Source organism: Malaclemys terrapin, chromosome 7, assembly GCF_027887155.1.
Source record: "Malaclemys terrapin pileata isolate rMalTer1 chromosome 7, rMalTer1.hap1, whole genome shotgun sequence".
NCBI lineage: Eukaryota > Metazoa > Chordata > Testudines > Emydidae > Malaclemys > Malaclemys terrapin.
In genome coordinates this window covers 61,100,403-61,123,139 of record NC_071511.1, presented here as the reverse complement: position 1 = coordinate 61,123,139, position 22,737 = coordinate 61,100,403, and the positions used below count along the sequence as shown (strand labels likewise).

Here is a 22,737-nt window from a genome sequence, read left to right as displayed (position 1 = left end):
TGTGTAATCTGAGACATCTGGCTTCCAAATATTCCATGGCGAAACATGACTCCTTGCACTGCTGAGCACTTGCAGCTTTCAGTGACTTCCATTGGATGTGGTATCCTTATGGCTGCTCCTTGATCACTTTTTCCAGTATGCATGAGAGGGTGCTATATTTCTTCCCAGAGGAGAATAAACTTTCATTACTTCTTAGCGGTGATTCATATTGGAAGGATAAAATTAGAGATTGGGTTCTTCCTTATTCAAATTACTGCCCAGTTTGCCAACTACATGAGACATGGATTTAAAAGCCACTGAGATGCATTTCCCTTCTATTTGTGCCCCTGCAGTCAGTATTGAGACAATGTAAGGTATTTAGTATGATTATGACAGTGTTTCCTTCTCTGTTTGACTTTTCTTGGTGATATTTTTTTCTGGGTAGACTAATCTAATCAACAAATTCAGACCCATGTCTCCCTCCCCACAGGTCCCTTCCAGCCCTACATTCTATGATTTGTCAGCATTTATCAAATTTTACTATCGATTAACCATTAATTTGGGGGTAATTGCATAAACTGTGAGTGGTAGCTCATCACTGTAGAAGGAAACAGAAAAATCTCGAATATATTCACTGTGTGATTATGAAATACAGCATTTCCTCAGCATTTTTAGATAGGGTGGGGGAAAGTACATTTGCTAGTGGCTGTAGAAAATACCTAAATGAGTCAGAGTTCATCTGTCATATGTGCATGACTATTTAAAGGAGTGCAGGGAAAGAATGTTACTTATTTTTTTTAAGTAACTTCTTCTGTGTCTTGCTTTTTAAACTAATCAGAGGTGTAAACACTTTATTTCATGGAATGTGGCCAAATGAGACCGTTTAGGAGCTTGCTTATAAATATTTGTAACCCACTTAATTTTTGGTTAGAAAACTGTTAGTATGAAGATCTCAGCTATTCAATTCCTCCCATGTTCTCATTGTTTTGCATATACCTCCTCATTTCTCATTTAATGTCTGTCTCTTCTCATAAGTTTTGTGCTTACAGGCTTATAGCCTCTATACAGTGGAGCCAAAGTGCTTTACTAATGGAGCTGGCCTCAGCAAAACTGACCAGCATCATGTGGCACTGGTCAGTTTCACAATCCAGTCATCTCCCTAGGTAATTAATTGATGCATAGATGGCAGTAGTCATCCATGTTGTTGCTCTGCATAGTCGAAGTTACAGGTTTATTGCTGAGTTCCCTAAAAATAGGCTGAGAGTGAGTTCTGGGAAGGTAACAGTTTTCTAGTTGGAAAACTACTACAGAGCAATGTCCTTGTCGCTTAATTCAGACTGTTTAAAGTTCATCTGAGAGCATAGTGATTGTCTGGTTTAACCCACATAGTTGCTATTAGGGCTCTTGAATGAACTCTTGCAGAAAAATGATAAGACAAAAACACCACCTCACCTGTGGGTGAACACTTTTCACTCTATAGCTAACTTCTCAGTCCTCATCCTCAAATGAAACCTGCACAACACTTTCAAAAGACAAGCCATGGAGCTTAAATTCATAACTTTGCTAGACTAAAAATCATGGACTGAATAGAAACACTGGATTTATGGCTTATTAGAACAATCTATAACCCCTGACAACCTATCCCCCTCCCCACCCAGCTTAGTTTTCCCCCCTCTTCCTTTCCTCCCTATGACTGGAGGGGTGTTAACACGCCACTTCACCTTGAGTGGTCCCTTGAAATGTATTAACTACTTATGCTAAACAATCTTTTCCACCTTGTATTTAGCTGTGAGACTCTGACGCCAGGTCTACACTACAGACTTTTCTATTGGTATAACTACATCATTCAGGGGTGTGAAAAAATCCCTACCCCTGAGTGACATAATTATACCAACCTAATCCTCGTCAGTGTGGACAGTGCTGTCAATGGGAGAGCTTCTTCTATTGGCACAGCTACTTTCTTTGGGAGGTGGATTAACTTAGCCAACAGGAGAAGCTCTCCTGTTAAGGTGGTAGCGTCTTCACTAAAGCGCTACAGCGGCACAGCTGCACCACTGTACATGTAGACCAAACCCTACGTTTCCCAAACCTAAAGAAGAGCTCTGTGGAAGCTCGAAAGCTTGTGGATCACCAACAGAAGTTGGTCCAATAAAAGATATTACTTCACCCACTTTGTCACACTTACGCTTGAGATACGATACACTTTGCATAATATTGTATAATAAGATGTTTAAGAGAAAAATTAAGCATTATAGTGAAGAAAGGAAGGATGAATTTCAGAAGAGGTGTGTAAATATCCTTCAGATTATCAATATCTCTTTAATCCATCACCCTGTTGTGATGAAATTGAAAATAAATAAACCCTGTTATTCCATTATCTTGCAGTAATTTTTTCTGCTATTACAGCTGTCTAGTCAACAGAGGGAGCCTGAGCTAACTAAAAATTTACGTGTTAATATTCCCACTAGTAAACCTTAAGAGCTTAAATGTTAGTTGGGGGCAGAAATTGCACTGTTTGTTCAGCTGTAATGTTTATGCATCATAGAAAGCAGAGATGTAAAGATCTATTGGGTCCCATCTTGTCCATCCCCTATTGTGCCATTGTAGAATTGTTCTAGAGAGTATATTCTCCAGTACTTTCTCCAGTCTAGAGTTGAATGATTCAAGAGCTGAGACATCCAGCGCTTCACTGGGGAGACTGTTCCACAGCATAATAGCTCTCACTGTTAAAACGCTTATCCTAGTATTCAGCCTAAATTTTCCTTCGCTCATTTTCATCCTTTTGCTACTATTTACAACCTCTTGAACCACCCTAAACAATTCATCTCTCTGCTTGTTTGCCTACATTTCTCAAATACTTGTAGGCTACTAGTATATCCACCTTCTCCCCCGAAATCATCATTTAGCTCTGCATATTTGGTTAATTGAATCTATCCCTCCACCTCATAATTGTTTTTGCAGTGAGGTATATAGTTTCCTGTGTGATATATACTTAAGATGGGCAGTAGAGTATTTATATGTTTCAAAGGGGAAAACCGCAGATTGGGGAGTGGGGGGGCAGAATTTCACCAGGCACAGACTTTCCTGCTAACCAGTTTTTCAAAAGGCTATAAGGAAATACTCATCTCGTTATCTGGTTCTTACAGTATGTGGTAACCTTTTATTAACTGAAATATTGATGACTGCTCTTGTGCTGTGCCTCCAGAGCAGCAGCATGATAGCACATTTTCCATCTGTCCCACAGCTATACCACCTTATGTGAAAATTCTCTGAATGTGCAAGCTTAGCACAGTTAGATCTGATAACACTTGGATGAGAGACTTCCCAGGACAGTCTAAAAGCTACATGAAGTGATGTTAGTGTTTCAGTACTCTTCCTACTCAGTCAATAATGAATCAGTTTCTCCCAGCCTGGAGATTGGGGAACACTGTGCTATTGGAAGTGCATATTTTGAATAAGACAAAACCCCAAGATGCTAACTACTTTGGGTATTAAAGATCTTTTCTCGCTTTTCATAAGAGAAGTGAGAACCCCAGTGACTTCTCCAAGTTCCGGCTTGGATAATTACACTGCCTACCTGAAATTTCTCTGTAATTTCCAATTACTATGATCATTTCCTGCCTTAAACTGTAAGTGTTGAACAGCTAAAGGGTGGATAGCATATAAGGTGACATGGGCTTTTTCTGGGTAAAAGGAGCTATGTAAATAATATTTTGCATAAAACTTTCAAAAGCACGTAAGATTCATTTTTAAAAGTGACTTTGGCTCTGAAGTGCCTAAATCCTGTTGACTTTCACTGAGACTTAGGCTTCTAAATTGCTCAGGCTCTTCTGAAAATGTTATCCTTAGATATATGGAAAGAATGGAGTCAAAGTTTATAGAAAACTGAAATTAAACACTTCAGTAACATTGAAGACAATAGTGAAATGCATGAACACATGGAGACAATTAAGCTGTCCACATGCAATTTTTGGTATTTCCTAATTTTTGTGCGCTTAACCATGTAATCTTAACATTCTCTTAGGTGGATTATTATTTAATCCTGTAAAGAGATTTCATGATATAGTTTGTGTGAACGACACTATACAAAAGCTATATTTTCTGTTGGGAGCAGAAACACTAAAGACATTTTTCCATTTTCTAATTTATCTTGGGTTTTCCACTTGCTGCATGGATCAGTTTAATTTCATGTTGTTTTTTGTAATCACAGTAATTGAATGGTGAATCTTAATGTCATTATAGGAGATGGCATAAACAACGATTGAAGGACAAAGAGAAATGTCGAATGGCAGAAGAAGATTCTGATGAAAGTGATGCTGAATTTGATGAGGGTTTCAGAGTACCAGGATTTCTCTTCAGAAAGCTTTTTAAGTAGGTATCATATATACTTCTAAAATATTGTACAGACTGTTTATGCAAATAAATAGTTTTTAGCTGTCATTTCCAAGTACCCTATCCTGTACTCAGATGAGTAATCCCTGTGGCTTCTATTAAAAAATAGATGGATAATAAATGATTAAGTGACTATGGGGAATATCTATATATCAGCTAATCTAGTGGTAAAAGAAAGATTTAAGAACTGATTTTCATTGTAAAGAACACTTTCTGTTCTTGGCAATGCTAATGTTTACCTAGGGTATGGAGTAGAAGGAAACTTTATGTTTTTAAACTTGAAGATTAGCATACAGTGGCTGCAGCTGCTTTAGTTGTGGTGCATAAAAATTAGGAAAATGTTCACTTGTGTGATGGGAAGAGAGAGAGTTAAATACTTGGCAAAAACTGTGGGCAAGTCTCATCTTGAGAAGACTATTTTATAACCTATGTTAATTTTATTTAAACTGCTATTTAATCTTAGACTAGACAAAATGCTCAGACATGTTAAGGTTGTAGTCTTGTACCCTACGTGGGGTGTAGACCTGCTGCAGGATTAATAGTACCCTCTGTATGTTAGAACATTTTGTCCAGTCTGATTTTAAATAATCAGACTGGACATGACTGTCCATCTTTCATTTCTGTGATAACCATGATGCTGAATGTAAATGTTGAGGGACACTTACAAATCATTCAGCTTGGGCTCTTCTGAATAAGCCAATTTGAATATCAGGGTTGGAAGGGACCTCAGGAGGTCATCTAGTCCAACCCCCTTCTCAAAGCAGGACCAATTCCCAGACAGATTATTGCCCCCTCAAGGATTGAGCTCACAACCCTGGGTTTAGCAGGCCAATGCGCAAACCACTGAGCTATCCCTCCCCCTAAAGGCAATGCAAATAAGGCAGCTGACGAGTCAACTCATTACATAACTTCCCTTTGACTTTCATGCAATATTGATTTGAGTGTAGCTGTGACTGGTGGTATTCTGCACAGTAGGAAGACCATCTCCTCCCTGGAAAGATTAACTTTAAATCCTAGTAATTAATTAAAAAAAATGTTTAGCTCTATAGATGGCTATTCTTTGTAATAGACATTGCATGGTATCCATTTAATCAGGAACAGTTAGTTTTATAACCTCAAAGAAATTACTACTTTTGTACCACAGTTCCTCAGAATTAAAGAGCCAGCTCTGAAAGAGTAATTGAATAAATATCTGGTTGACAAGACCCTGGTCAACCAATGTATCATCTCTAATTGTTTATACAAAGAAATCCTCCTAAAAACAGATCCAGTTGAGGCAGGCAACCAAAAATTAATCTTAGCGATATAAGCCTCACTAATGAAGGGTATCCCTGCAAGCATGAGTCAGTTGGCAAAACTTCCTAAGTGGTTAAAAAGATCAATTGAGTTGAATGATTTGTCTGACTTGTAAGTTAAATGTTCAAGTCTCCTATGTATGAAGGCTCTCAGTCAATAGGCATTAAACTTTGAGTTCTGACCAAATTTGAGTACGAAGATGGCTGAATATTGACCTAAGGAAGCCTACAGTTGTAAATTCTACATGATGCTTTCTGACACTGTTTAATCGAATCTAAAACACATTTGCTCCCTTTGGTAGTAATATCTGATCTTTTAACTTTTTCAGTAAACTGTTTAAGCAATATAATGCTTCCTCACCATCTATTACTGTCTGCTCTTCAGAAGGTGTAGTTAGATGAACTGTGTTCCTGCTGCTTAATATAGTGATGGAACCAGGTTTCAGGAATGCCAGTATAAGAACAAAACAAAAACTGGTGAGCAGGATTGCTTTTAATAAAGGCTAAGATTTTGACATGGATATTTTTATTAAAAGTCACGGACAGGATGCGGGCAATAAACAAAATCACGGAAATGTACACAAGGCCCCATGCCACAGGGAGCCCTGTGAAGCTATATTACGGGTGGTGGGGCTCCAGCTGAAGCCCTAGGCAGTGGGGTTCGGGCTTTGGCTGAACCCCGAACTCTGCCTCCCGGGGCTGAATTACTGGAATTTTGAGGAAATTGCGGCGGCCTTGTAAAATCTCAGATCTGTGACTGACTCGTAGCCTTTAATAAAGCTATGTGACGCAGTGTACTGGCCATTTGAGGCCCCCTGCTGGTGGCCTTATGGTTCTACCACTCCCTGCCCCTGAAAAGGAGCAGTGAAGGTGGGTCCTCAAGGCATGCCTAGAAAGGCTGCAGGGAAGCAGACAATTAGAGCACAGCAAGCCCAGTTAAAAGGAGCAACAGGGCCTGCTGCCTAGGCATATCCGTTCTTGGCTGGGACCAGAAGTGGGAGGAAGTCCGGGGAAATGGAGAAAGTCTCTGGGCAAGGAGGCGTGGGGGAGGACCTGCTCAAGCAGGGGTAATCTGGAAAAACTCTCTAGGCCAGGAGGGCTCGGGGAGACCCTGTGCAGGCAGGGAACAAGACAAATAGAACCTAAGGAGTGTAACCTAAGGTAACGGGTGAAAGTGAGGGGACCAAGTGGCAAGCGGCCTGGGGAATAGCAGCAGCAACCAAGTAAATGAGGGCAACAGTGAACAGGGAGCACCGTGTGTGAGAGAGTGAGTAGGTTCACACCAACTGACAGGGAGCGCTTACGAGAGGTGAGTGTGCCCCGTCACAAGCCATAAATGTACATTTACTCTGCTGTCTGTGCTTCTACCTGAGAGAAGTCCTGTCTACACTGTGAGAAGTATTGTGTTGTGATACCCAATCACAGCACAGTTCTTTCCAAATGCAAATAAAACATACCTCTGTCCCACCCTGAAGATGAAAGTAAAATGTATAACTGAATCCATGCTGTAGCTGTGAAATTACAGGGCTTTGCATAATATGGTTAAAACACAATTCAATCATAGTTATGCTGGGAAGACCAAAAAGTATTTTAACTGCGTTCCCAACATGTTTTCATAATGAAAACCAGAACTTAGAAAACTAGTGCATTGAAAGCTGTCAGGATATGAGGAATTAGAATTAGGTTAGGATGATTGTATCTCACTAGAAGAGTATTAACTTGTCTCATCTCTTCCCTGTGCTGTCACTTCAGTTCTGTTTTCTCTGTTCCTGTATAAACTCTCCACTGTGTCCTGTAGTCATTAAAAGTGCTCTTCCTACTTGGGGAGGGAAACTAGTGTAAAAAAATATGAGCATTTGGGAATAGTTAATATTTTTAACTAACATTTGTATGGTCACAATCATTGAATGCAGACAGAGTCAATATAAAAAATCACCACAATGCTCGTGAATCTGATAAGCAAAGGTAGAAAATAAGTTGTGAAGGAAAGCATTTTGACCTCTCTTTTACAGGGTCATATTTAACTAAAAAACCCTCATATTCCTGAAAATGTTTTACTTATTGTTTTACAATAATTCCTAAGATAACATAGCAGAGTAAAAAGAGACAGTATTTTGTGTACAGGTTTTTCCCTGTATAATGGCAAATACCAAAAAAAAAAAAAAAGAAGAAGCTTGTGACAATGTTTTTAGCGTGGACACCTACTACAGTAGGATCATGTTAGCAAGAAATGTTTAAAAACTGTACTTGCTAGACAAGTGCTAATGCTGTGAATCTCCAGTATAGATACGGCTTGATTATGTTATAAAACCATTTACAAAACCATATAGGCAGGCCCTGTGGGCTTTGAAACCATATTTTCATCTTTGTAGTGGGAATCTTAAAACATTGTTCAGATTTAACATGGTGTGAGTTCTACTGTAATCACACCGTGACTGGCTAGCAGTATGCCATTGCAGTAGGATTCTGAGATAATATCACACATCAGATGTCATGAAGGCGATCCAATACCCCAGTTGTGGGTGTAGAATGAAAACCTAGGTAAGAAGATAAAGTACCTATCTAAATACAGGCTTTGAAATCATTGTGAAGTGTTTTTCGTTCCTGCCTGTGGAATGGCTGTGCATGTTGGGGGTGTCATGCAGATTAATAGTTTACCTCCTTAATGATAAGTAACATTCCAAGTATGCTTGGGAAACAACTGTTATGCTAATTGGTCTTAATTGAAAACTGCTGTTAAGAACTAATTCTGATCTAAAATCAGTGAAAGGGGCAAAGGTATTTAACTATTTGAATCGACATTCCTTGGTAGTGTTTACATTTCAATACTCTTAAATGGCTGTCGTATCTCATTAAGGTGTTAGACCATAACACCTCTGCTATTGCTCTTGGAGAGGTTCCTAACTCCAGTTATAATTAGTAATACTGTAATTCTGCAAACCTTTCTTTCTTCATTTTTAGCTTTTTCCTTCCTGAAAAATGTTGGGTCCGTTCACACTACAAATCTTATGTTTAGGGGGGATCCTTTTGTAATGCATTTGGGTCATCATCATGCTATGATGTGACCCCCTCAAGTGATAACATTTGTGGTGTTAGATGATTTTTTGATCTTCTCCCATCTTCTCAAATCCTTTTTTTCATTCTTATCTCATTTAGCCTTCCATCTAAATACCTAAGTTAAGAATCTCATCCCAAATTTGTGTAATGATCAGTAAAACCAGAGTAGTCATTTATAAGGAGTTTGTAGACCTGAGTGTCAGTAGGCCAGAGTGTTCCAAAATATCCTTCATTCAAGGAAGGAAAACAGAATTACAAAAGAAAGTGTAAGAGAGTGCACTGTATGAACTGTCCCCATGCTATCAGTAGCTACATTTCTATACTCAACCTCTGCTCCACTCAACACTCATGTTACGGGGGTGGGGGCGGGAATCAGTAATGTTGGTCCTCCCTTGAATAACTAGTACACAAATGCTTCAACCGCCTTGGTGTTTCCCTTTAAATGACTTATGTTTTTAAGTCTATCTTGCTTCATTTCTTTCACCCTCATGGCCTTTCAGTTTAAACTGTGTTTGTTTTAATTCAGTATAATTCCTGCTTGCACTATTACATATTGTTATAAAAAAGCATATCCTAAAATCAATCTCAATCTGGCCTCCCAACTCCGACCTTCTTGATTTTTCATTTTATATTCTTTCGTTAATCTGTGTTTAAATTGGGACGTATTCTACATGACTGTTCGTTCTGTTTCCAGTCTTTCACTTTGAATTGTAACTGCACTGGTATCCTCTTCTAGTAACACACTGCTACATCCTACTCTCTGAGACAGATCTTGTTTCTTTGCCTTCCTTTTTTTGACGTCTGTCAGCTTTTTTCTTATTTAAAGAGGATGAATTCTGTTAAATGAATTTCTGGTTGTATATAAAGTAAACAAGCTTTAACAGACCTAACTGCTTATCTCTTGTAGTGGAGCATAAATCCCATGCATCATCAATTACAAGCCTAATCTTCCAATTAAGTTCAAATGGTATACCTTACTAGATGCCTACCTGTTAGAGTTTCCCCCTTTCTGAAGGGATAATAAATATTTGAATGTTAGAGCAGCTTCCCAAGTTATTTCTGACAGTATTTTTAAAAATACATGAAATAAAATACCCTGTAATTACCATGTCTATCAGTTTAATTAGAAATGCTTTAGCATTGCATAAAGAATGAATTTGTCACATATAATGTCTAAGTGCATCAAAAATGCATGACCTTGTAAATACAGCACTCATGTAAAACACACATGCAGCATGTTACTGTAACTAGTATTAGAACCTTGCCAAATGATTATTTCATGAGTACTTTCTGTTATGATCTGTATTATCAAACATTTGCCATGTTTTTTTCCTTGTTGTTGTAGGTACCAGCAGACAGGTGTTAGGTGGCTCTGGGAATTGCACTGCCAGCAGGCAGGAGGAATTCTGGGAGATGAGATGGGATTGGGCAAGACCATCCAGATAATTGCCTTCTTGGCAGGTCTGAGCTACAGCAAGATCAGGACTCGTGGTTCAAATTACAGGCAAGTGCTCCTCTGCAGACTGTCAGTCTGTGGAGCTCAATTAATATTTCATCAGATGTATTGCTGGTGGAGGAGGGTCCTGTGAATTATTAATGACATTTCAATTACATTATTCCTTTAATTCTTTTAGTGGGGGACATCAAAGGAAATTTTTTACGAGACAATGGAGCTGTAGGGCAGGAAAAATTAAACATGTAACACTTTTAATGAATTCCAGGCATTGATGCTTCATTTTGCAGATGAGCCACACTAGATATTTTGGGTCAATACAATGTCTAAGGTTAGCTTACACAAATGGATTGTTTACAAACTCAATTACGTTAATATCAATAGTTTACACAATATGGAATTTTAAATTAGATGTAATACCTTTAGTTCCATTTATTAAATTTTACATTAAAATATTTGTTCTGGCAAGACACCAGGTGAATGCTTTACAGGAAGTAACAAACATATTCAGGATGAAAGAGCTTCTGATGGGTAACGGAGCATCCTTGCAGAATCTTTTTTAAGACCAGAACAGATAAATCTACATCTGTGTTTTCTTCTGAAAGCCATTCTTTAGGTTGACCAGACTTCCATATCACACCCCTTATTACTCCTTCCATGTATCACTGAGTAGTACCTAAAGAAGGAATTTACTCTTATCTGTGGATGAGACAGCTTACCAGAAGAAGATTCTTTAAATCCTGGAATACCAAGTGCATGCATAATACTACTAATACTTTGTAGTTCTATAGCACCTTCTATCTTAGGATCTCAAATTACTAAATAGGATTTACTAAGAGAAGAAAATAAGTAATGAAAAGTGATTTTCAAACTGAATTAAATCTTTTCTTTGTTTAAAGAATACTTAACATGGACATAAATACTGTTAAAATGACTTACAAAATATAGCATCTTTCTAGAACGATCTTACCCGCAAGTAGCTTTACTAGCTGGGAAGAGGACACAAGTATAGAAAACATTGCTACTCTCCCCCACCTAGAGCTGGGCAAATAACTGATTTTTTTTGGTTCACTGGGATTTCCAAAAAATCAAAAATAATTCACTACAACCAGAACCAAAGCCAAAAATTGTGGTAAATGTCAGCAAATCAAAAGTCAATTTTAAGTTAAATTTTAAGCATGTCATTTGACTTGAACCACTTTGTTTTGGGGCCTTTTTAAAAGTCTAGATTCACAAAACAGGAGGAGGTGGTGGTGTCCGTCCCTTCCTTTATAACTTTTTAGCCCAGTCTTTAGCGTATTCACTTGGGATATGGGAGATTATGGTTCAAATTCCCCATCTGCCCGATGTGGAGCAGGGATTTGAGCTTGGGTCTCCTACTCACAGCAGAGTGCCCTAATTTCTGGACTGTAGACTAATCTAGGGCAGGTGTCTTCTCAGTCTCTTCCATTGAGGCTGTTCTACTAGGTGAGCATTCTAATCACCAGGCTATAGTCATTTTTTCTCTCTCTCCCCTCCCTTCCTCCTTGCCCCCACCCACTAGTTACTATTCAAGTAATTTATACAGAGTGGAACAGCTTCAACAGGAGAGATTGAGAGAGACCTGCCCCAGAGGAACTTTGCCATCAGGTTATACAATTGGTGAAGCCCTGTAGTTATTTATTTTCCTGTGCCCTTCCGGACAATGTCAATGGACACGTTAAATTCTGTTGAGATAGGAGAGCTTCTGTTTCGTACATGTGGCAATTTCCTAATATCGTATCCACAAAAATATGTTTACCCAATTGTCTTCAGTGCTGTCTAGTTCATGCCCCAATTTCTTTTTGAAAACAGTTTGCCTTTGCTGAGCAGTAAATACTGATATCTTCAGCTAATACTTGGAGTGCTCATGGTTTTATCACATTTCAGATGCTGTAGAGATGATCTGACCACAATTTTCTCATTGACCTTTGTAGTTGGCGGCAGTGGTAGAGCTGCAAGTACCATAGGAGCATAATTGCTGAAACATCTGCATGGGTTTATTGGCAAAGCATGCTACTAGGAGTCAGGAAACACCCCATTCCCCCCCCCCCCTCCACACACACACACACAACTCCCTGCCTCAAATTCTAATCCCAGCCAGGCCACTTACTCACTGTCTCTCTTTGAGTAATTACTTAAACTTTGTAGCCCAGGGTAATTTTGCAAAATGTTTTAAACAGTTGCTAATAGTAGTTCAGCTGCAGTAGGGTTGACAACTAAGGGAGTACAAGTGTAGACAAGTACCAGCCTTGCTTGTCCTACTTTTTTGTTATTTCATATTGCAGTCATTAGTGAGCATAGTGCTTTACAGGCAAATAAAAAGACAAAATACACACTGAAGCTTAGTCGGCATTATTAGTTGGCTGAAGCTATGGAGAGTGTGGGAATGGTGACAGAAGTCAGGGGGAGATACTGCCTTTCTCAAGAAGAGCAAGATATAAAAGGTGCCATGACAGTGTGGGTTACTTGTTAGTAGTGTCCTTTTATTAAAAAGGTAATTACGTGTGTTTCATTTCATTGAGGGAACTGGAGTTGATAGGCTTTGCAAAAATGAGTTTTGAGGAGAACTTTGAATGAGGACACGGTGAACATTAAATCTGGGAAACGTAATCAAGCTTTTCTTCCCCCTTGCTACAGTAATCGATTCCAAGGCCAGGAGAGATCATTATGATCATATAGTCTGATCTCTGTAACACAGGCAATAGAACATCCCCAAAATAATTCCTAGAGCAGATCTTTAGAGAAACATCCAGTCTTGATTTAAAAAATTGCTAATGATGGTGAATCCACCATGACACTTGATAAATTGTACCAATGGTTAATTAGTCTCACTGTTTAAAAATTTGCAATTAATTTCCAGTCTGAATGTGTCTGGCTTCAATTCAAGCCATTGAATGGTGTTGTACCTTTCTCTGCTCAATTGAAGAGCCCATTATCAAATTTTGTTCCCCATGGTAGGTACTTATAGACTATGATCAAGTCACCCTTAACTTTCTCTTTATTAAGCTACATAGTTAGAACTCCTTGAGTCTGTCACTATCAGGTGTGTTTTCTAATATTTAAATCATTCTTGTGGCTTTTCTCTGAACCCTCTCCAATTTATCAACATCCTTCTTGAATTGTGGACACTAGAACTGGAGACCGTATCCCAGCAGTGGTTACACCAGTGCCAAATACAGAGGTAAAATACCCTCTCTATGCCTCCTCAGGATTCCCCTGTTTATTCATCCAAGGATTTTATTAGCCCTTCTGGCCACAGCATTGCACTGGAAGCTCATGTTCAGCTGATTCTCCACCATGACCCACAAATCTTTTTCAGAGTTGATGTGGCCCAGGATTGAGTCCCCTATCCTGTAAGTATGAAGTATATACTTGGCATGACAGATTTGACAGAGAGATCAGGTTTCAATAAAGACAATAATGGCTGGACCAATGTTCCTGGTAAATGAGGCCCCTACATGAGTCACCTCTAGAAACCCTGGAGGCCTCATGACTACAGGCAAGACAGATTCACGATATCCATGTGACAAGCTCCCTCTGAGATTGCACTGCTTGGGGGAAGTCTATAGAGAATTTACAATGCAGAAAGGACTTTCAGATATCTGATTCCAATCATGGGAGGGGAAGCCCACAGAGAGGGACATTGTAATAAGGGTATTAGAAGCAAAATTTTCCAAATTGGGTGTCTTAGGTTGTGCCCTAAATAGAAGTTGCCTCATTTTCAGAGGTGCAGAGCAACCCCAGCTTCCACGAAGTAAAGATTCAAGAACCTAACTATAGACGCCAAGGGTTGAAAATGCTGGCATAAGTCTCTTCAGGAATCCACACTTCACATAAATGGCCTGGAGATGAGTGCAGCGTTATATGGTGTTTGGGGTTTTGAAGATCTACAGTGAAATCTTGGCCCCATTGAAATCAGTGGGAGTTTTGCCATTGACATCAATGGGACCAGGATTTCACCCCTTAGTATATCAAGAGGTGCATCTGATTCAGACTGATAGTCAGAACGCTGATGAGAATATGATAGGGGAGGATGGTGTCTCACTTCCTGTGTTGGAAAGCCCTGCAGGGTGGAATTGGAAACTGTCCCTAAAAGACACTCCTGCGTGTCACTTATTTGATAAGGATGGGCAAAACTATTGCAGACAGACTGAGCCTACCATAATACACCATCAAGAGTGGTCCTGGATAAAAGGCTGGGGAAGTATCTCTGTCACATCTCTGAATACAAAGTTACTAATTTACTACATAAGAAACCAGACTCGGAGACTCATACCATAGTGGCCATAAATGTCTTCCCTTGTCTGTGTACTTGGACCATCACATAAGCCATACCCTCCCTCTGCCTCCCTACTTCCTCTGGCCTATTAGTTACTGACTGACACAGAATTAGTTCTTACTTGGCAGTTGCTGATTGCATCAGAATGAGGACCTCAGCATGCATGAGCAGACAAACATGTTCCTTCTCTCCATGATACCCTGGGATCTTATAAGCATGGCTCCTGATAGGGTAGACATTGAAGAGGTTGCTGTTTCTGAGCAGGTGTCCAAGTGATTCTAGCTGCCCAGAAGGCATCTATTGGAAGGGCATATAATTTCAACTGGAAAAGGTTTGTGAACTGGAGTGAAAAGACCTAGGGGTGGATCATTTTATTTATCTCCCAAAAAACTTTACCAGCCTTCTTTGCCCTTCTCAGTCTTGGTTACAGATCCCACCCATCAGAGTTTATTTGGCTGCTGTTTCATTTGCTGCAGGTAGATACATTTCGCTCTGTTTTCTGTGCAGATTCTGGCAAGACTTCACAAACTCTTTGTTAAAAGGACCCTTGTCCTTCATCTGGAGTGTACTGAGGTCCTTAGAACATCCTCCAGATTTTTCTCTCACTTCTGTCAGATGCATTAAGTCAAACTGTCTCCAAGAGAACCATGTCTAAATGGTCAGCTGTTTGGCTGACTGCATTCTTTGTTGCTTTTCCTCGGCAGGCCTGCTAAGGCACAGTTATATTAATCACATGAGTCTTGAATATCATTTTGATGCATTTCACTTTCTCTCTGAAGCTGTCTCTGCACTTTGAGGAGGAGGTGTAATTCCCAGCTCAAGAAGACGTACTCTCACTAGCTTTGATTGAGCCAGTGTGTTAAAAATAGAGTGTATCTCTAGTGGCTGGAAGGGCTAGCCATCTGAGTGTGTCTCTATCATCTTAGAGAGGTATTTACTCAAGAAGGCTAGCGGTTTATAGTGCCATGGTTACACTATTGTATTCCCTTGACATGGGAATCACACCTCCAGCTCAAAGTCTAGACAACCTTAGAGGCAGGGAAGGGCCTGCTGTACCCTTTCAGCTGGGGCACCCACTGCCTGCCAGTGAAGAAAGTGAGTAACTTTGCAAGTCTAGTAATTCACTGGGAGGTGGATTCAAGAGTTAAGAATCTCTTATAATTACAACCCTCTGAGTACAAGATTTACAGATCAGTAGTTTTCCTTTTTTCCCCTCCGACCTCTTCAGATAGCTAGAATGGATTTTCTCCAAACCGCCAAAACAGTCCATCTCGATTGAAACCAAGCATGAGAAACTAGCTGCTGTGGTAATTTTCAGAGAGTGATAATCCACTGAATATGAATGTTTAAAGGCAAAGTTCCTTCTCAATACTGTCAGTAGTGTCCTAACAGCACTGAAGATCTTCAGTAGTTTTATATTAAGTAGGCATCTGATAAGTACTTTGGCTTGTATTACAAGTCTTGCTTTTTATGCTACGGTTGAACAAATCAGAAAAAGTAAGATTTCATTAGATCATTGATGAGCAGTTTACTTTCTGTTTGAAGTTTACAAAGCAGAATGCCACATTGAGCCTAGGGAAACAAAAAGCCAGCCCTGAAATTTGGGGCTAGAAATGAAAACCTGCCTGCCTTCAGTAGGAATCCTTTGAGTGCTGCAGCCAGTGCTGATAATAAGCAGCAGACTCAAATCAATTAACAATCAATATTCATATCCTGTGATCCATAATGAAAGAGTATGGTATATTGGATTATAGCTCAGATCTCTCATTAATATCGTATTGTGGGGAAAAGGCTTCAATAAAAGAATGTGTGGTATATTAACCCAAGAAGTAAATCAATTGTGAATGAAAGTGCCCAGAAGAACATAGTATCTCTTGACATTAAAACAGTCGTCTTTTGAGAGCCAAAGAACAAGCCAGGTTGCACTTCTCTCCCTCTCTCTTCATTGGAAGCTGTTTGTGAGTTCCGATTCAGTTTGTTTCCATAGTTTTAGCTCTTTTTGTTTTTAAACTGTGTTTGAACTCTTTGAAAACTTGAAATTGGGTGAAACTTGCTTGGGTTTGGGTTATATCAGGCCTCCAAACTTTGCCCAGGTTTGTGAACCCAGTGAACAAACCAAAACTGATTTTTTTTTTTTTTAAATGAACCCCCTTTTTTCATGCGAGTTCTAGGGAGGGATTCAGTTTCAACTCATTGTTTTACATGTTTTTGATCAGAAGCTTTCTTGCCTGTGTGTTACTTTGAAATGAACTTCCAGGGAAGGGTGGGTGGGTCTCAAACATCTGTGAAGTGGAACAGATTACAAAACCCCTGCAAACCAAAACTGACAAACTTTACACAGCTTGGGAGATTTTTGGTTTGAAGTTTTGAGTTTGCAGCACTGGTAGAGAGGAGTTATGCCAATGCTACCCAAGTGCTATACCTTGTTTTCTGAATGCATTTTAAATACCATTTCAGCTGCTCAAGTCGAGCTGTCTACTTCAATTGTCAAACATGCTCTTTGGGCCCATTTGCACTGGTTAGCTAAACCCATGCGGTTTTAAAGAAACTGCTGAAGTATGAGTGTAAAGGGGACAAAGGATTATCAGTGTCCAAAAGGGATTATGGGGTTACAGAGCGATATAAATGTCAGAGAATTACATTAATTAGGGATTATTCTAAACTAGTTGAGTCTGGTTGTTTATAATGAGGAGCCTGTGTTCTTTCTGCTGTTTTTTGAGTAAACATTTGAATAGCCTGTCACTTTATTTACTTTGCATGGAGCTTTTCAGATTTAAGGGGAAAAAAGCCATGGTCCCTGCCTGAAGAGTTTAAAGTCTGAAGAAGGATCGTCCAGTGGTTAGGGCAGTAGATTAAGATGTGGTCAGCCTGGGTTCAAGTCCCAACTCTGCTACAGACTTCCTGTCTGACCTTAGGCAAGTCACTTAGTCTCTCTGTGCCTCCATTCCCCCGTCTTTATTCCTCACTGTGGGGAATAATAGCCTTTTCCTAACTCACTGTGGTGTAGTGAGCATAATTAGGAGATTGTGATGTACTCAGACACCACAAGCTAGGGCCATGAAAGTACCTAAAACAGACTAATTAGATATAGAGAGAGCCTGAAGATAGCAAAGAATGAGGGTAGGGAGAAGGGGCACAGGAATTAAAACAAATAGGTGTATTGTAGCAGGTGAATCTCATACATTCTGCTTTTTTTTTTTTTCATAGACTGAGGTGGGGAAGGAGGAAAAAGAAACATCACAGTAATGGAAGCTGGTGATGGAGAGCAAGGAGGGGAGCAAGGGCTATTAGTGCACAGACATTTTTCCACATAGAGGGAGCTGAGGCTGGGGGAAGAAAGAAGTGGAGAAATGAGGCTAGAACGAGCAGGATCTCTTGTCATTCTGGAAACCTATACGTTAAATAACCAGAATCCTTCATAAAATGTCCCCAGTCTCTGAAACACTGTTATCCTTTTTTTGTGGCTATTCTAGTTTATTTCCTTCCTGGCTATTTATCAGTAATCTAGAGGTGTTTAGTGATTTCTCTTCAGTCTCTCACAGATAATACCTCTTGAAATGCACATGATTTTCCACAACAGTTTTTCATGACTTGAAAATACAGATGTATGTGATTATGCTAAAGATGACTTATGTATGTATGTACGTATATGTGTATGTATGTTGATGTTTCAAGGTAGAGAATATTTTAACAGTAAAACAGTATCATTTTGGGTTGAGATTTTTCCTGCTGTTGTATCTTCTCTATGATAGTCTGTCAGTGTTTCTACCTGGACTAACCCTGTGTGTCTCTTTTTTTTCTTTTTTTTTTTTTTTTAAACAAGAGAGAGATAAAGTATTTTCCTTCTGAAGAGCAGGATAGCTATGAATTCAACTATATCTTCCTGGAGTTTGTTCCTAACAGTGTGTGTGTGTATACACATATATATATACATACATACATACATACATATATACATACACACACACACACACACACACATATATATATATATATATATATGAGAGAGAGAGAGAAGTCAGATGTGAACAAAAGAAGTGGGAGCCAGGGAAGTTCTAATCCTAGCTCTGACACTGACTTCATCTGTAGATTTTGGCAGATCATTTTGCCTGTCTGCCTCAGTATCCCCATTTCTAAAATGGGGGTCTGATACTACCTCATAGGGTGTTGAGGTAGTTTCTTATAAAGAGTTTGAATATGAAATGTGCTCTAATTGTGTGCCTTTAATAAAAAGGATACAAGACAGAGCCCAAAAGTAGTCAGAACTCCAAGTATTTTTGGTTTTAAAGTTGTATATTCTTTATTACCAACATAATGCAAAATGTTAGTGTATAATGATGTGGGCAAACTCTTTTTTCACGAAATTATCACTTTCATATCTGACCTCTCAGTCCTTTTTCTGAAAGGAAACCTGCATAACCCCTTCAAAAGACGAGCCTGGGAGCTTAAATTCATAACTGTGCCAGACACTAAAAATCATGTAATAGAGATACTTTTTATGTCTCATTGCACCAATCTGTAACCCTCTAACCCTCCTTTGCCCTATGACTGCAGTGCTGTTAATTGTCCACTTCATCTTGAATGGTCTCTTGCAACATGTATTACCTCCTTATCTTGTATTTAGCTGTGTCACTGTTTACCTTCCAGACCTGAAGAAGAGTTCCCTGGAGCTTGAAAGGTTGTTTCTTTCACTAACGGAAGTTGGTGCAATAAAAGTCCTTACCTCATCCACACTGTGTATAATAAGATGATTGAGAGAATATAAGCCCCCATTTGTTTTTAGCCAGCATGCAAGTAAAAAATGTTGGCAGTTGATAATTTCGGTTCTTTTAAAGAGACATTGTGCATCCTAAATCTGATTTGCATTACCACAGTACTCTTTTACCGTTCTGTTTGGAGCTTTTCTATTTCTGTATTTATATGGATAAATGCATCCATTAACTGTTCAACTGTTGTAGCTGTACCCTTTACCCCTTTCATCATGCTTTAAAAAAAAAAATGCCAATCAATTTCCTTAGCTTGCGTATTCTACTTGAACTATTGAGTGTCTGTTGGTTACTTTAATGAGTCACTTAATATAGCGTATTTATTTCACATTTGTTTTCTTCCTGAATGTTTTATTTTAGGTTTAAAGGTTTGGGCCCAACGGTGATTGTGTGTCCAACCACAGTGATGCATCAGTGGGTGAAAGAATTCCACAGTTGGTGGCCTCCCTTTAGAGTTGCAGTTCTACATGAAACTGGCTCTTACACCAACAAAAAGGTAGCATTTGAAAAGTGTGTGTGTGTGTGTGTACTTTGTGTTATCTCAGTATATAGGGTTGTATATCCATTATTCCTGAAGATTTGTGTATTTGCTTCTTTTTTTTTTTTTTAAATTGTTTTATCCTTTAAAACATTCTCAGTGATGTGCATAGATTCTCTGGGAAACGCAACGAAAAAAAGTGATGACTAAACCGTAATGTAACCAAGAACTTTGTATTAGTCTTAACATTAACGCATGCTTCCATAGTAAGCAGTGCTCTCGCACAGAATTTATTGTTCGCCGTGCCATAGCTCACAATACTCCGACATACTAAAAACCACCCCAGACCCCTTCCAGTGTACCCTGGGGGAAGGGAATCCTTCTTGACCCCCATGTCTGAGGACTAGTTTAACCATGTGCATGTGAGTAAGAATTCCCATACCATGTCATCTAACCCTGTTCACACCCTACTGTGTTGATGGCCATGTAATATTCAACATGTCTTTCTTGAATCTTGTCACATTGGATTCTTCTACCTCCAGAGGCAAAAAATTCCAAACACAGCTCATGCTCTTGACGGAGGGAGAGAGTTGTCCTTGCATCAGTTTAACCTAAACTTTTGTCATCTGAGTTTAATTCCCAGGAGTCCACATTTTCCTTTTGCTCTCTTCAAAATCAATGCAGTCCTCTCTAGGTACTTTTGCAGTGTAATACAAGCCCACATGCACATGGTGAGCACAAATAAATTGCTCTTCTTCTAATTTTAGAGTCTGAAGGCTCAATCCAGAAAGGTGCTGAGCATTGTCAACTCCCTCTGAGTTAAGTGTAGTCTTGATCATTTAAGTAACTCTTTTCTGTATATTCCCGTAGAGGTAAGGTGCTCTCAAGTAAGTGTTCACCATTGTGCAAGGCCATGGTGTAATTGTTTCCTTTGCCTTGTATATAATTAGAAAACAGCGTATGAAATTATTAGCCTTCTTTTCTGCAAATGATCAGTGTATCTAAGAACCTATTTGTGTACAGACTACTGGTACTGGAGAATTCTTTCATTGTGCTATCCTGCATCAGAAAAGCCTTGATCCAATCTTTAATTCATTCCACCTTACACACACACACGTCCACTTTTTTTTTATTTATTTGGTCATTATCTCAGTTTAAATCAATGAGTCCCACTCCCTTAGAGCAGTGACAGTGTAACTTTTTTCTCTGACAATGTGTCTGCTACTCTTTCACTTCTGGAGTAACCTTTAATTTTATAAAATTGTATTCCATTTCTCAAACTGATGAAATCCGTTTCACATGAAGTTTCAATATTTGGTACTTGTCGGAAAGAAAATGAGAAGAATATTTAGATTTGTTTTCAGGCGCTTAAGTGAGTTTGCAGAATTCAGTAAACGATTTTAAAATTTCTCTTTAAATATTTATTGAATTTCTTGTAATAATATTACAGTGGTATGGCTCTTAATTGCATTTGATTAAATGTATTATGAAATAATCGATACAATTACAGTACACAGCAAAAAATGAACAGCTCACTGAGAAATGTGCTAATAGCTTCCTGTTGCTCAATTAACTCAGTGTCTTCATTCAAGCCCTAAAAGTCTACTGACCACAGTAATATGCTTGCATGTTTTCCTAAATTAAATCATGCATACTTATTTTAGTGTTTTTGTTAATTAATGAACCTGTCTAACTTACACAGAATTTCCACTAGTAGGGAGAGAGGTACACTGAAGACTTCAGGACTCCCAACTCTGTCCCACCATCTAAATAATCAACAGTTCAAATACCCTCTGCTGATGTCTCTTTAAATATTTTTATTTATGTTACCGTAGCACCTGGAGCCTTAGGTATGGACAGGCACCCCATTGTGAAAGGTGATATACAAACACAAAACAAAAAGACACTCCCTGCTCCAAGAAACTTACAGTCTAAGGGCTAGTCTACACTGGCAACGCTTGTGGTTTGTGTGGTCGTGGCTCTAAAAAACCCATCTCCACGAGGGACGTAGTTCCCAGCGCTGGTGCACTGTCTACACTGATGCTTTACAGCGCTGAAACTTGCTGCGCTCAGGGGGGTGCCTTTTCACACCCCTGAGCAAGAAAGTTGCAGCGCTGTAAATTGCCAGTGTAGACAAGCATAAGTATAAGACAAGAAACAACAGATGGATACAGACAGATGGGGGGCAAGGGGAGATTACAAGTAAACAATGAGGCAATAGTGATCAGCAGGTTAGGCAGTGGCTTCTGTACAACAAAAGCAATAATGGCACTCTGCACCTTGGAGCCCTGAAAGAGAATGTCTTACGCTAGGGTGTCAAGGAAAATCAGCATGGTCTAAAACTCATACATTGCTCATGGCTATGGCTAGGTCTACACTACGGGGGGGCGGGGGGGGCAGTCGACCTAAGATACGCAACTTCAGCTATGTGAATAGCGTAGCTGAAGTTGCGTATTTTAGGTCAACTTACCTGGCTGTGAGGACGGCGGCGAGTTGACCGCTGCCGCGCCGCCGTCGACTCCGCTTCCGCCTCTTGCCGCTGTGGATTTCCGGAGTCGACGGCAGAGCCATCAGGGATTGATTTTATCACGTCTTCAGTAGACGCGATAAGTCGATCTCCAATACATCGATTGCTACCCGCCAATCCGGCGGGTAGTGAAGACGTGCCCTATATGCCACAGTTTTTCCTACTCACTCCATAGCCAAAAAAGGATCAGTTTATATGTCTAATTAAATTAAATCCCTTCATAAAATCTGTGTTGGCACTTCATTGGTCTTGGAGTGAAGGAGTCTGTTACTGTTATGATTTCATTAAAACAAATACAATTTACAACATTGTGAAATCTGATCCTGCAAAATAAGTAGTTCTTTAGGCTTGTTCTTTCCTATTTCAAATTCTTCCTCAATACGCACTTACTCTGAAGCCTGTCAGTGCTGACCTACCACCTACAGAAGGTTTACACAACAGTAATACAGTGATTCCATCTCCAGATCACCTGTGACCTTAAATATAGTTT

General features: G+C 39.4%; 1 protein-coding gene across 1 annotated transcript in view; it reads left to right on the top strand.

Moving 5' to 3' along the window:
• ERCC6 (ERCC excision repair 6, chromatin remodeling factor) overlaps positions 1 to 22,737 on the top strand; it is a 79,712-nt gene that overhangs the window by 22,320 nt on the left and 34,655 nt on the right. The window contains exons 5-7 of the mRNA XM_054034710.1: positions 4,222 to 4,350; positions 10,069 to 10,227; positions 19,603 to 19,738. Of these exons, the coding sequence (XP_053890685.1) occupies positions 4,222 to 4,350; positions 10,069 to 10,227; positions 19,603 to 19,738 (424 nt within the window). The remainder of the gene's footprint in view (positions 1 to 4,221; positions 4,351 to 10,068; positions 10,228 to 19,602; positions 19,739 to 22,737) is intronic.